The 15,110-nt window shown below is 41.3% G+C and overlaps 1 protein-coding gene across 1 annotated transcript in view; it reads right to left on the reverse strand.

Moving 5' to 3' along the window:
• Positions 1-15,110, reverse strand: part of LOC114657331 (protein phosphatase 1 regulatory subunit 26-like) — a 72,363-nt gene that overhangs the window by 17,707 nt on the left and 39,546 nt on the right. The window contains exons 4-5 of the mRNA XM_028809090.2: positions 2,460-2,594; positions 132-190 (exon numbers count right to left, since the gene is read on the reverse strand). Of these exons, the coding sequence (XP_028664923.2) occupies positions 132-190; positions 2,460-2,594 (194 nt within the window). The remainder of the gene's footprint in view (positions 1-131; positions 191-2,459; positions 2,595-15,110) is intronic.

Consider the following 15,110-nt stretch of genomic DNA (forward strand, 5'->3'; position numbering starts at 1 on the left):
GTCCATTACTAAATGAGCACCTCAGCAGAACACAACACTCACGCCACTGCCCAGACTTCACAAAAGGGTTTAATGTTATGTTATGAATCAGTGCCATGGGTTGACTTTAGGCAGTGAAAAGAGTATTTTACCTGAGCACTCTTAGAAAAAACGGCAACTTATTCTTTTTCTTTTTCATGCATTTTGTTTTCTAAAATTAAAAAAAACAACAAGTTAAAGCAAATAACTTGAATATATGTTATCAAAAAGTCACACAAAAGGATGGTGATGTAACAAAGAAAGTTCATACATAAAGAATGAAGGAAAGAAAGAAAGGAGGAAAGAAAGTTCATACATAAAGTGAAATAAAGTTCAATCACAAAGAAAGAGTTCATACAGAAAGAAAGTTCATACAGAAATAAGGAAAGAAAGAAAGATCATACAGAAAGAAAGAAAGTTCATTCAGAAAGAAATAAGGAAAGAAAGATCATACAGAAAGAAAGTTCATTCAAAAAGAAAGAAGGAAAGAAAGAAAGATCATACAGAAAGAAAGTTCATACAGAAGGAAAGTTCATACAGAAAAAAAGTTCATAAAGAAAGAAGGAAAGAATGAAGGAAAGAAAGGAAGTTCATACAGAAAGAAAGGAAAGAAAGAAAAGAAAGTTCATACAGAAAGAATAAAAGAAGGAAAGAAAGTTCATACAGAAAGAGAGGAAAGAAAGTTCATACAGAAAGAATGAAAGAAAGTTCATACAGAAAGAAAGAAAAGAAAGTTCATATAGAAAAAAAGAAAAGAAAGTTCATACAGAAAGAAAGAAGGAAAGAAAGTTCATACAGAAAGAAAAGAAAGTTCATACTGAAAAAAAAGAAAGTTCATACAGAAAGAAAGGAATGAAAGTTCATAATGAAAGAAAGAAAGAAAGTCCATACAGAAAGAAAGGAAAGAAAGAAAAAGTTCATACAGAAAGAAAGAAAGAAGGAAAAAGTTCATACAGAAAGAAAGAAAGAAAGAAAGAACGAACTGTGGCCATGTGATGCAACCTTGAACCGTAATGATTGACTTCATGAGGTAGACGTACATAACAAACACAACTTGTTGCATCAAACACTCGGGGTAACTAGACATCAAGATCCTTTATGAGCTGTCATGGAACTTGGAAGGATAACTTGGAAAAACACAACTCTGTGATCTTAAATTGCATTGACATGTTTGTCTTAAAGAAGTGTGACAGATTGACATACGTTTCTGGGTTTTTCATAAGGAAAACTAGGGGGCTTTGCCCCCCTACTCGCTTTGCTTGCCAATCCCCAGCCTGCGCTATGCGTTTGCCTCTTTGGCTTCTGCTGCTTGCATATGGGGATGTGGATGTACAATTTAAACAGATTTTAATTTTCATGTGAAGTGTTACATTTGCATCCACGCCACGTATAACTGCCTGTGATTGCATTTCGTTTCTTTCTCTCTATTAAATAAATCGACTTTTTTGAATGTTTGGCTCTGAGACTTGTTAATTGTCTTTGCCAAAGCTATTCTAACAGGAAACCGTAAACGTTTCAATACGAATGGCATGTCAAGATCTCCTTTGGTGTCTCATGTTAGATGGACTACATTACCTTTCTTGTCACCTGTTAATATTTTCCATGTCAGAATTGTTCGAACCAATTTTCAATACAACTAATCTTGTCCTATTGCATAGCCCATCACTCAGACATAAATTACTCAATAACATTACGATACGTTCTTCTTTCTACAGTAATTCGGCTGGTGGAAGACCGGATGGTGTTAACGGTTGTAGATATTCTTTATGATATTGTAAGTTGATGTTTTCATCTCCCGCACCATCACCACCAACTTTACAGCTTAGTCTATTGATACGCATTTAACCAATTTGCCGTGTTACCGATTGACATTTTTGGCGTTAATCCATTTGACTTCATCGTTTCTCGGTGGTAGGATTGCCTGTGTACTCATTTTTTCTGTTGACAACCCTTCAGGATGAAATTCTTCAAATAGATTTGGACAAAATAAGTCTTCTTTAATTGGGAACTTAAAGTGAGCAAAACATTAAAATTTATAAGAGCTGAGAGCGCAGAAAGTGTGTCAGACATAAGCATTCACACCAATGAAAGGTGAGAGGACCGTGAGAGGGCGTGGCTGAAAATGGTGGAGAGGAGGGCAGGACTTGAAAAAATGTCATGGCAAAAGTCTCGTCTCGCAGGACTTCATTCCAAAAAGTCTCTTCAAAAGATTAGGTCTCGTCGCAGGATAAAAAGTCCTGTCTCCCAATATTTTTTTATTATAATACAGATGTCAAGAGCAAAACTGTGAGCATTCATGTAAATTGCTAAAACGTTCAGGTTTAGGGATGCTGGTGACATGTCTGCTTTTAAAATGTATTTCAGAACAAAGCTGAGTTGGCTAAGTCAACACTGTGATCTTGGACCTTTATTTTCAGGTACAGCAGGATAAAATGTGCTACCTTTGGCATGCGCTCCTTTTCATTCTTCTTATTTTTGTAGAATGTTCTTACGTTAATTGAGAATTTGTTGTTAGCGACATTCAGCACTTTCTGTGTCCAATCTGAGGAAACTGACTGCAGAGATGGCATCTGAGGCTGCAATGAAAAGGCATCACACCGATTAATAAAGGAGAGTTTTGATCCGTCCAGTATCATCCATTTCAATGGGAGCCTTAATATAAAGAAAGGCTTACTCACCTGTACAGAGGTTTAGACTCTCAAACATACCATCCATCCATCATCCAACTTGCTATATCCTAACTACAGGGTCACGGGGGTCTGCTGGAGCCAATCCCAGCCAACACAGGGCGTAAGGCAGGAAACAAACCCCAGGCAGGTTGCCAGCCCACCCTATATATATACACCATTATATATATTATTATTATATATCATATACCACTTCTATTCCAAAAGTGGCCCAGAAACAAGTGAGTAATATTATAGCAGTGTGACAGTTAAGCCAACAAGCTGCCATAAGACTCAAGGACTTAGGGGTTTAGGTTGACCCAACGTTTTCATTGACTAAGCAATTTGCAGATGCGATTAAAAGGGCAAATAAAATGTTAGATGGTTTCATAAAACCTCTTGAATATAAATCAAGGGACGCTATGCTCAAACTATTTAACACACTAGTGATACCACATCTGGAGTATTGTGTCCAGTGTTGGTCACCAGCACGCAAGAAAGACATAGCAGCACTTCAGGCTGTGCAGAGGATGACAACCAAGTGCATCATGGGACTTAAGGACATGCCCGGAGTTAAACCTGTTTAGTCTCAAGCAGAGGAGACCGCATGGGGGGTCGTTGATAAAGCAGATCCTGTAGAATTCTTTCAAATTAATAGTGAATCACATAATCGAGGACACCAGTGGAGATTAAGGGGAAGGGAATTTAGAGCTGAAGCCAGGAATCACTTCTTTACAAGTTAAGTGCAATGGAGGACAGATGGGCATCAAGGCTGAGATGGAGACTGAGTTCCTCCCTGGCCAGGAGGCCATAATGGAAGGACTGCAGAAGTGAAGACACAACCCAGGCTGAACACCCTGGGATTGAGGTATAAGTAATGGTGCGGGTGACTAAGGATACCACGAGCAGTTCATACCGCCACACGAAAGGTGGCAGTGTCCTGATTCCAATCAAGACACATGCAGGGTTATATGGGAATTTGAGTGTGAAAATGCAGCCCTGTCTGGGTCCAGGGGAAGACAATACCGATTTCCATGTGACTCGGAAGTGCTATCAACATGCAGTGCAGCAACAACAGACGCATTCCCAGGACTTGCATGAAAAGGAAAATATGGTTGACTGGAGTTCTTGATTTACTCTTCTCCATTGTCAACAAGCCATTTCACAAATGTAATGTTAATAGATTAATAGCATTTCTGTTATACACCTTGCGATGGACTGCCACCCTGTCCAGGGATAGAGTCTATGGTGTGTCCTGTGCTGGCTGGGATTAACTCCAGCTTCTCTACGACTCTGCTCAGAATAAAACGGGGTTTGGAAAATGGATGGATGTTTGTTGATGTCTATCTGTCTATCATATGGCTTTCATTACCCATCTACTGTATCTATCTATTATATAGTGCCTTTCTTATCTATCTATCTATAGTGCTTTCCATTATCTATCGATCTATCTATTAATTAATTATATAGTACTTTCATATCTATCTACTTCTAAATTGGCCCTAGTGTGTGCTTGGTGTGTGGGTGTGTTTGTGTGTGTCCTGCGGTGGGTTGGCACCCTGCCCGGGATTGGTTCCTGCCTTGTGCCCTGTGTTGGCTGGCATTGGCTCCAGCAGACCCCCGTGACCCTGTGTTCGGATTCAGCGGGTTGGAAAATGGATGGATGGATATCTATCTACCTATCTATCTATAGTGCCTTCCATTATCTATCTATCGATCTAATAATTAATTATATAGTACCTTTCATATCTATCTATCAATCTATCTATCTATAGTGCCTTCCATTATCTATCTATAGTGCCTTCCATTATCTATCTATCTATTAATTAATTATATAGTACCTTTCATATCTATCTATTATATAGTGCCTTTCATATCTCTCTATCTATCTATCTATAGTGCCTTCCATTATCTATCTATCTATAGATCTATCTATTAATTAATTATATAGTACCTTTCATATCTATCTATCTATTGTGATGGACGGCCGGCGTTTCAGTCTAGCCAGGAGGTCCCTGAACAAAAAGAAGGAAGAAGAGCAGACTTTTTAGGACACTGCCTCCCCCGGGACACTAGATGGAAATGGTTCCCTGGATACCCTCAGGGCATCATGGGACATGGAGTCTGTTACCTCAGCCCTGTTGGGTGCCGTGGGTGCCACCAGGGGGAGGTCACAAGGAACCTGGGGACTCCTACTGTTATTACGACCCGGAAGTACTTCGGAGGCACAAGGACGGAAGCCCGCAGTACTTTCGGGCTACCTGAGGAAGGATGATGTGGCGTTTGACCCGGAGAAGGAACACTTCCGGGTCATGAACTATTTAAAGGACTTTGGGAAACCCAGCAGGAGAGCCGGAGTTGGGTGTTAGAGTGACGGAGCTGCTGGGAGGAGTGGAGGATTGTGATTATTGTATTGATTATTCTTTATTATTATTGATTTGTGAATTGTGGAGTGTGCGGTGCTTTGTGTACTTTATTTGAAGAAATTATTAAAGAATTCTTCTTGGTGCTTTTAAACGTGTGTCCTAGATGTCTGTCTGTGGGGTTTCACAAGGCAACAGCGACTCTAGCATCCACACTATCTATCCATCTAATTCCATTTTGCCTTTTGTAATCCACAGATCCTATCTTTTGTGAATCTATGCAATATGTGTAAATAAATCTTTTTATTTTTATGAAGATTCTATAAAACCCTTTTTGTTTCTAGCTGGGGTTTTTGACAGGATTTCACCCTCTAGTGGGTATTTTTGGAAGTGTATTTAGAACTTACTGGTACTCTCTGCTGCTCTGAACTCCCTGACTCTGTTGTCATATTAGACAGCACAGAACAGACATAAACTGTAGAATGACCAGTACGGGGTGGGCCATCACTTAGCTGAGGTCCCCAGGACTTTGACTGGTTCTGGTTTTGTTTGTTTCAACTGATGGTGGACCCTCAGTTTATTTCCCTCATTGAAGCTACTGGTTTGAGTTTTTGTTTTCCTCTCCTCTGGTATCAACTGGACATATTTCAATGATAATGTTAATGGACAGATACTGTTAGGTTCCATTTATGTTAGAAATTTCTTTATTTTATGTGTGTTTAAACAATTCAGGATCTTTATGTAATTAGTTTTCTGGAAAATTATAGTTACATTTTACTGGGAGAACTGGTACAGCAGTGGGTGCCTGCACTCACTGAAGGGATGAAGACAAAACAACTTCATTTTTCTCCTGGGAAACTTAATAATAATAATTAATTAATTACATTAATATAGCATGTTAATTGCTAATCAAAGCACTACACATAAAGAGTGGGCAGCCACTCCAACCACCACCAATGTGTAGCACCCACCTGAATGATGCAACGGCAGCCATTATTATGCCAGTATGTTCATCACACATTAACTGTTAGGTGGTGAAGGAATGTGAGAGATAGCATATTAGGGACAAGGGATGATTAGGGGGCCAAAATGGACAGGACAGTGATGGCCAATTTAGCCAGGACACCCTACACCTTACAACAGATGCCCAAAGATCTTTAATGATTACAAAGATTTAGGAGCTCAGTTGTACGTCTCATCCAAAGGACGGCACCATATTAACAGCACAGTGTCCTTGTCACTACACTGGGGCATTGAGATCCACACACAGAAGACAGGGTAAGTGCCCCCTGCTGGCCACACTACACCACTTCCAGCAGCCACCCAAGCTTTTCCTGGTTGGTCTCCCATCCAAGTACTGGCCAGGCACAAACAGGCTTAGCTTCAGGCCTGTTCTGAAGCATACGTGGTATGGCTGCTTTTACAGAAGTGCTTAAATAAAGGAATACGTAAACAAGTAAATAAAAAAATAAGTTCAGAAACAAAAAGAAAAACTGAGAAATACGGAGCTTCTGTAAGATGCTGCAGCTTCCACAGTGAAATAAACTGAAACATGAGGGGTCTGCAGATCAGAGTTTACACCTGAAATCCTGTATGAGTTCTCCTGAAGGCTAACTTGGGGGTTTTAAATTTTATCGATGTACAGACTTGTTTGTCTTACTGGGACCTGACAGATTCCAAAATGCTTCCTTCTGCTTCCGAAGAGCTCCTCTTTCTGATAAGCGGTTATCTCAAGGCTGTCTGCAGTCTCTTTAGATAAACCGTTGGCTCCAAGGGGTCTCTGAGCGGTCCCTGGGCCTGCAGGCATGTGTTCAAGTCAACCAGTTTCACAAATCAGTGAGCCGCTCTTACTTTTAAAGATCTCGCTGTACAGCCGTGGCCAAAACTTCTGAGAATGACCCAAGTGGGCGGCTTCAGTGTTTTTAGGTCTTTCTGTCAGATGTTTCTGTGGAATTACAAGCAGTTCCGACGTTTCAAAGGCTTTTATTGACAAGGACATGAAGTTTATGTGCAGAGTCAATATTTGCAGTGTTGGCCCTTCTTTCTTTTTCAAGACCCCTCTCTGCAATTCACCCTCAATCAACTTCTGGGCCCAATCCTGACTGATGGCAGCCGCCCATTCTAGCATAATCAAAATTAGTGACTTTTTGTTTGTCCACCCGTGTCTTGAGGCCTGACCTCAACGGAATGAAGATCTGGTTAAGTTTCCTGGCCATGGACCCCAAATGTCGATGTTTTGTTCCCCAAGCCACTCAGTTCTCACTTTGGCCTCATAGCCCGGTGCTCCATTATGTTGGTCACCAAAGTGTTCTTGGATGGCCGGGAGACGTTGCTCTCGGAGGATGTTTTCGTCTCATTCTTTATTCACGGATCAGGATCGGGGGGCACCACCAGTGCAGCGCTTGCTCAGGAATGGCAGCAGGCAGGTGTGAGTGAGGTGAAGACTTTTGGAGGATGGCCTGGTGGGTGTCAAGAAGGGTAGCAAAGAAGATTGATATTCTGGGATTGGACTGCTGGGGGAAAGTCATTTTCTCTGATGAATCCCCTTTCTGATTTTTTGGGGCATCCAGAAAAAAGAAAAGGTGAGCGGCGCTACCATCAGTGCTGTGTGATGCCAACAGTAAACCATCCTGAGACCATTCATGTCAGCCAAGGCAGTGGGCTCACTCACAATTTGGCCTAAGAACACAGCCCTGAATAAATAATGGGACCAAAACATCCTCGGAGAGCAACTTCTGCCAACCATCCAAGAATATTTTGGTGGCCAACATGATGGAGCACCAGGCCATAAGGCCAAAGTGAGACCTGAGTGGGAACAAAACATCAACATTTTGGGGTCCATGGCCAGGAAACACCCCATTGAGAACTTGTGGTCAATCCTCAAAAGGCAGGTGGACAAACAAAAAGCCACCAATTCCGATTCTGCAAGAATGGGCAGCTGCCATCAGTCAGGATTGGGCCCAGAAGTTGATTGCCAACCTGCCAGGGTCAATTGCAAAGGTCTTGAAAAAGAAAGAAGGGCCAACACTGCAAATATGGACTCTGCACATAAACGTCATGTCACTGTCAATAAAAGCCTTTGAAACTTCTGAACTGCTTGTAATTCTACTTCAGTGGACCAGAGAAACATCTGACAAAAAGATCTAAAAACACTGAAGCAGCAGACTTTGTGCAAACCAACACTTGGGTCATTCTCCAAACTTTTGGCCACAATTGTATAATTGCACTTATTTTTTCTGTGCTGTTGTGCAGTTTGAGATCTATCTATCTATGATGGAGCAACACCTGGCAAGGACAGGAGTTATTCTGAACAGTCAGCATGGGTTCAGAAGAGGGAGGTCGTGTTTTACTAACATGCTGGAATTCTATGAGGAGGCAACAAAAGGATACGATCAAAGTGGAGCAGATGAGATTATTTATCTGGACTTTCAGAAAGCATTTGATGAGGTGCCACATGAGAGGTTGGGCATCAAATTAAAAGAAGTGGCAGTTCAGGGTGATGTTTTTAGATGGGTGCAGAATTGGCTCAGACACAGGAAGCAGAGGGTGATGGTGCGAGGAACCTCATCAGAATGGAGTGATGTTAAGAGTGGTGACCAGCAGGGGGCAGTGCTAGGGCACTATATAAATGATTTAGATCAGAATATAAGTAACAAGCTGGTTAAGTTTGCAGATGATACCAAGATAGGTGGATTAGCAGATAATTTGGAATCCGTTATATCATCACAGAAAGACTTGGATAGCAGACAGGCTTGGGCAGATGAAATGTAATGTCAGTAAATGTAAAGAATTACACATAGGAAGTAGTACTAGGGTGTTGTACCGTGTTAGCCATTACGAATGTAGAGAAAAGCCAAGCAAAATGACACCTTTTATTGGCTAACTAAAAAGATTACAATATGCAAGCTTTCGAGGCAACTCAGGCCTCTTCTTCAGGCAATATGATGAACATAGGAAGTAAAAATGTGAGGTTTGAATAGTCAATGGGTGGTCAGAAAATCGAGAGTCCACCTGATGAGAAGGATTTAGGAGTCGTAGTGGACTCTACGCTATCGACGTCCGGACAGTGTTCAGGAGCCATTAAGAAGGCTAACAGAATGTCAGGTTATATAGCGCCTTGATGTGTGCAGTACACGTCACAGGAGGTTCTGTTTTATAACACACTTGTGAGGCCTCATCTTGAGTCCTATGTGCAGTTTTGGTCTCCAGGCTACAAAAAGGACATAACAGCACAAGAAAAGGTCCAGAGAAGAGCAACGAGGCTGATTCCAGGGCTACAGAGGTTGAATTAGGAGGAAAGATTAAAAGAGCTGAGCCTTTATAGTTTAAGCAAAAGAAGATTAAGAGGTGACATGATTGAAGTGTTTATAATTATGAAGGGAATTAGTCCAGTGGATCAAGACTGTTATTTTAAAATGAGTTCATCAAGAACACAGGGACACAGTTGGAAACTTGTGAAGGGTAAATTTCGCACAAACATTAGGAAGTTTTTCTTTACACAAAGAACGATAGACACTTGGAATAAGCGACCAAGTAGTGTGGTAGACAGTAAGATGTTGGGGACTTTCAAAACTCGACTTGATGTTTTTTTGGAAGAAATAAGTGGAGAGGACTGGCGAGCTTTGTTGGGCTGAATGGCCTCTTCTCATCTAGAGTGTTCTAATGTTCTATTGTCTTGGACCACTAGCATGAGTTTTCCGCATTCGACTTATGCGACCGACATTGTAAAATACTGTACCAGAAATCATATGGTAAAATCAAGCCCCAACTTATCCGCAGGAGAACTTAAACGCGAATATATACGGTAATCTATTTGTTCAATTGTTTCATTTACATTGTATCAATTTTCTGATGGTTATGTTATTATTCTTATATTTTTCTTTTTGTATGTTTTACTTTTTATTATCACTTGTTTAACTACTGTGTTTTTTGATTAGGGCCGTTATGTTGATTACTAGACACATTAGATAATCTAAAAAAAGGAGGTAGTACGTTAGTTCCTGGTCATACCTTTCTTTGTGAGAGACGGTTGGCAGCTCAGCCTGGCTGTAACAGAAGGATGTGGGAAGGCAGCTACCTGTGGACACTGCCTCCCCCAAAACTCTAGATGGCAGCTCACCTGGAATGTACCTGGTGCCCCGGACTCCCGCAGGGCATCCTAGGACTTGGAGATCGGTTTCTCAGCCCTGCTGGGTGCAAAACGGGTACCGCCAGGGGGAGCTGTGAAATGACCTGAAGTATTAGAAAGTCATGAGGATGGAATCCAGAAGACTTGGAATTCTCCAGCTGACCTGGAAGAGCAAGCAAGTCACGTGGGAGGAAGAACAGAAGGACTACATAAAGGACTGCTGTGAACCCAGCAGGCGAGTCAGAGTTGGGTGGAGGTTGGCAAAGCATGCTGGGAGGTGTGGAGGAGAGAATTGTGAATATTATTGTGATTATTGAATTGTCTACTGGTGGCGGTGGTGCTTGAAGGGCACTGTGAAAGTTGAAATCTTTTAGTAAATATCCTCTTGGTGCTTTTACCCTGTGTCCTGAGCGTCTCTCACACCTTGTATTTTGTATTCAGATATTCTGTTCTTGTATATTTCATTTTAATTATTTGTCTATTGCGTTTTGATATGTATTCTCTCTCCTTCTTTCAACTGCTCCCGTTAGGGGTTGCCACATGCGGATTATCTTCTTCCATATCTTGCTGTCCTTGTCATCTTGTTCTGTTACACCCATCACCTGCATGTCCTCTCTCACCACATCCATAAACCTCCTCTTTTCCTCTTGCCTGTCAGCTCTATCCTTAGCACCCTTCTCTCATTATACCCCTCATCTCTCCTCTGCACATGTCCAAACCAATGCAATCTTGCCTGATTTTGTCTCCCAACCGTCCAACATGAGCTGACCCTCTAATGTCCTCATTTCTAATCCTGTCCATCCACATCACACACTCAATGCAAATCTTAGCATCTTTAACTCTGCTACCTCCGGCTCTGTTGCGTTTTGATATGTATGCCATGCCTTATTTAAACAACTCCTTGTTATAGTGTGTTATTTCTTTATTGTACACTATGCTTAAGATTTAATTATACAGTAGACCCTTGACTTACGAACTCAATTCGTTCGCGAGGGCTGGTTGTAACTCAAGTTGGTTGTAAGTCAAGACTATTTTTCCCATAAGAAATAATGGAAATACCCATAATGCGTTCCGAACCTCCCACAGCTACACTTACTTAACCTTTTCATAATAAAAAAGGGTTGTATAATGTGCATAATTTACCAAAACACCAATAATTTTCTAATGTACTAACCAAAAAGTTATAAAAAGTGCCTAGCCTACCAGAAACAACAATTTCATACTGTACTCACCATTTAATTTGACATCTTTGGGCTGCAGTAAGGGAGGAAGAGGAGAATGAAATGGAAGGTGGTTATTGTTTGGAAGGAGCCTCCTTATACAAATCTTTTCTTTGTAAAATTGTCGAGATGGTGGATTTCGACATGCTGTACATATTAGCGAGATCGGTCACACGAACACCACTCTCATATTTCTGCACAATTTCCTTCTTCGTTTCAATTGTGATCGCTTTCTTTACCTTCGTTACCTTCTCTTCCTTCCTTTGCAATTATCGAAAAAAATTATATAAATCACTGCACTGACCGAAATTACGTCCACAAACACATGTATCTGGGCTCTGACTGACGCTTACAAACGCTCTCGGCTGTTTGTTTACAATCACACAAGCGGAGACACGTGACCGCGGGTCGTAACGCAAGATGTTGGTCGTAAATCAAAACAAAAATTTTGGTCGTAAATCAAGTTGTTCGCATGTCAGGCTGGTCGTATATCAAGGGTCAACTGTATATACTGATTTATGTTTCAAAATATCATGTAGTCGTTGGGTACCGCTTATCCTTTTATGTTACTGTACCCTTCATAAGCAGTTTATTATTATCATTATTACGTTTGTGCATTTTTTTGGTTTATTCTGATTCAGCCATTTAACATCTAGCCAGTCTCCAGTTAACTTGTTAAAGTCAATCTCCTGGGTCCGCTGCTCTTAACGTGAGCCACCACAGCTATGCCAACTGTACTTATCAATGGCGCCTGATGACCCTGACTCTCTTGGTTCACTGATCCTCAATGCCTTACTTGTGTTTCTGAATGGACGAGTAGTAATTTTCTCAAACTAAATGAGAAGAAAACAGAAATTTTAGTGATTGTCAAAAATGGATATAATGAGGGTATTAGAAATAAACTTGATCCATTAGGCTTACAAGTCAAGATGGAGGTAAAGAATTTATGGGTAACTATTGACTCTGACCTGAACTTTAAACGCCAGATTAGTCAGATTACTAGGACAGCATTTTTCACTTAAGAAATAGAACAAAAGTTCGACCTCTTATAACATTGCAAAATGTTGAAAAATGAGTTTACACTTTTGTTTTCAGTCGGCTAGATTACTGTAACGCACTCCTCTCAGGACCACCCAAAAAAGACATCAATCGACTGCAACGAGTGCAGAATGGAGCTGCTAGAATCTTAACTAGGAAAAGAAAATCCAAGCACATCACCCCAGTCTTAGCGTCACTACACTGGTTACCTGTGTCATTTGGAATTGACTTTAAAATACTGCTTACGGCTTATAAAGCCTTAAATAATCTGCTCCTTCTTATATCTCAGAATGTCTTTCACCTTACACTCCAAATCGTAAACTTAGATCTTCAAATGAGGGTCTACTTAGAATCCCAAGAGCTAAATTTAAAAGAAGTGGTGAGGCGGACGGCCTTTTGCTGTTAGGCACCTCAAATTCCTGCCAATAGGAATTCGCCAGGCTGATACAGTGGAGCACTTTAAAAAAACTACTAAAACACATTATTTTAACATGGCTTTCTCATAACTTCATCTTAGTTTAAATCTGATGCTCTGTATATTCATTTAATTATCATTACTATTCCTGGTGGCCCTGCAATCCGTACTAACCCCTACTTTCTCTGCTGTTCTTTTTCCGGTTTTCTGTGATCTGCGCCAACACCACCCGATCAAAGCACCGTGATGTCCCTCCATTGATGGATTAATGGCCAGAAGTCCACATGACCGTCATCATCAAGTTCTTCCATGTGAACCCTGAATACAATGAGGACTGATTGAGGTCATTGATGTTAGGTAGAATGCCTAGAGGGGGCTGGGTGGTCTCGTGGCCTCAGAACCCCTGCAGATTTTGGTTTTTTCCTCCAGCCATCCGGAGTTTTTTTTTTTTGTTTGTTTTTTCTGTCCTCCCTGGCCATCGGACCTTACTTTTATTCTAAGTTAATTAGTGTGGCTGTAGTGTAGCGGGTCCCCAGCTCACATCAAAAAGGCCACTTTTTAAATAAATAATTACCGTACTCATGGCTTAGCGAGGGGGCATGGTATGTGTGGCAGGAGTATTTGAAGAGCTCAGTTCCAAAATCAGCTAAGTACAAAAGATAAATTTTGGAGATAAATAGGAAAATCTGGGTCTGTAAGCAGATTTTGAAACTAAATTCCTAAAACTATAGCGCTACACTGTTGCAATTAGCAGGTTTTGAAGCTCAAATATATTTTCAGCGCATGGCCAACTGCATGAAAAGTCACAATCACGTGTTCATTAAATTTTACCAAAAGGTGTAATTAGCAGATTTTGGTAACTCACATCTTCATTTCCCGGGTGATACGTGATGCGGATGGTCCTCACTTAAGGTGAGGAGTCGTCCGCATCCGTAATTGGTCCCGGGAGCTGCTAATTGCCACATTTGATCCACGTTCCCATAATAAATAGAAGCGCGAGGCGACTAGGATTAAAAAAAAAAGGAAAAGAAGAAAAAACGGACGGAGGTTATGAGTAAGGAAGAAGGCAGGAAGCAGCGAGGAGAAAGCCGGTGTGTAAGAGAGAGAAGGAGAGCAAGCCAGCGAGTGAGCAGACTTACAGATGTATGCAGGCAGCTGGGAGAGGCGAGCCCGAGTGGGGTGTTTGGCTGGCACCTGAGGGCCGACGGTAGTGAGACACTGTTGTGAGTTTTGTTGTTTCAATAAAAGCACTTTACATTTTTGCACCATGCCTTGCCTTGTTGTGCCTCACTGTCTAGCTCATTGGTGACATTAACGACGGTGTCGGGTTCAAGGGCTCCCAGAAGCCGAATGGGAGCATGGAGCGAACCCGCATCATCACAGTTGCCTAATGTTATTTTTATATTTTGTGTTTTTTTCTCTTTCTTCATCCTGTAAAGCACTTTGAGCTCCATCATCTGTATGAAAATGTGCAACAGAAATAAATGTTGTTTGCTCTAACCCACTCCAACCTTCACGTATCTGCAAATCTGATAGCAATGGGGGCAAAACAGTAGTAGTTTTAGGGCTAAAATATGACTGAAAGTCAACAATTGTTCACACTTTTGTAACGGTCAGCTGTACAGATCTGCTCGTGCACATGCGGACGCATTGTGCGTCTGTGGTAACAGACGTCAAGTTTTGACCGTAATCACTCAGTTTTCTCTTGCCGTTTTCTAGAATTAAACATGGTCACAATTTGCACCAAAGAAAAGCAGTAAGCACCGATCCACGTTTTATAGGCAGAAAGCGTACCAGGGCCTGAAATCCTAGTCTGTTCAGCAAAATAATGGTACAGACTTGCTCAGTGTTGTTGTTGTTGGTGGTGGTGGTACCTGACGTGGACGGGCATCCCTCCCCTTCTTTGTGATTAAGACTTGTCCGACCATTTTTGAGCTTCTCAATGCATTCATAATAACGGTCTATCCTGGTTCACCTTAAAACTGTAAAGGTTCAACTCCGTCACTCTTTCCACCTAACTCCATACCTCTCAGTCAAATCGCTCTGTGCTGGACTTTCCCTAGAGCTGCTGCATCTTTTTTGTAATAATCTACAATAACATAAAATGCATACACTCACCGGCCACTTTATTAAGCACACTTGTTCAACTGCTTGTTAACGCCAATATCTAACCAGCCAATCACATGGCAGCAACTCGATGCATTTCACAGCCAGTAGATATTGTCATGACAACCTGCTGAAGTTCAAACCGAGTATCAGGAT

The sequence above is a fragment of the Erpetoichthys calabaricus genome, chromosome 9, assembly GCF_900747795.2.
Source record: "Erpetoichthys calabaricus chromosome 9, fErpCal1.3, whole genome shotgun sequence".
In the NCBI taxonomy this organism is placed as follows: Eukaryota; Metazoa; Chordata; class Cladistia; order Polypteriformes; family Polypteridae; genus Erpetoichthys; species Erpetoichthys calabaricus.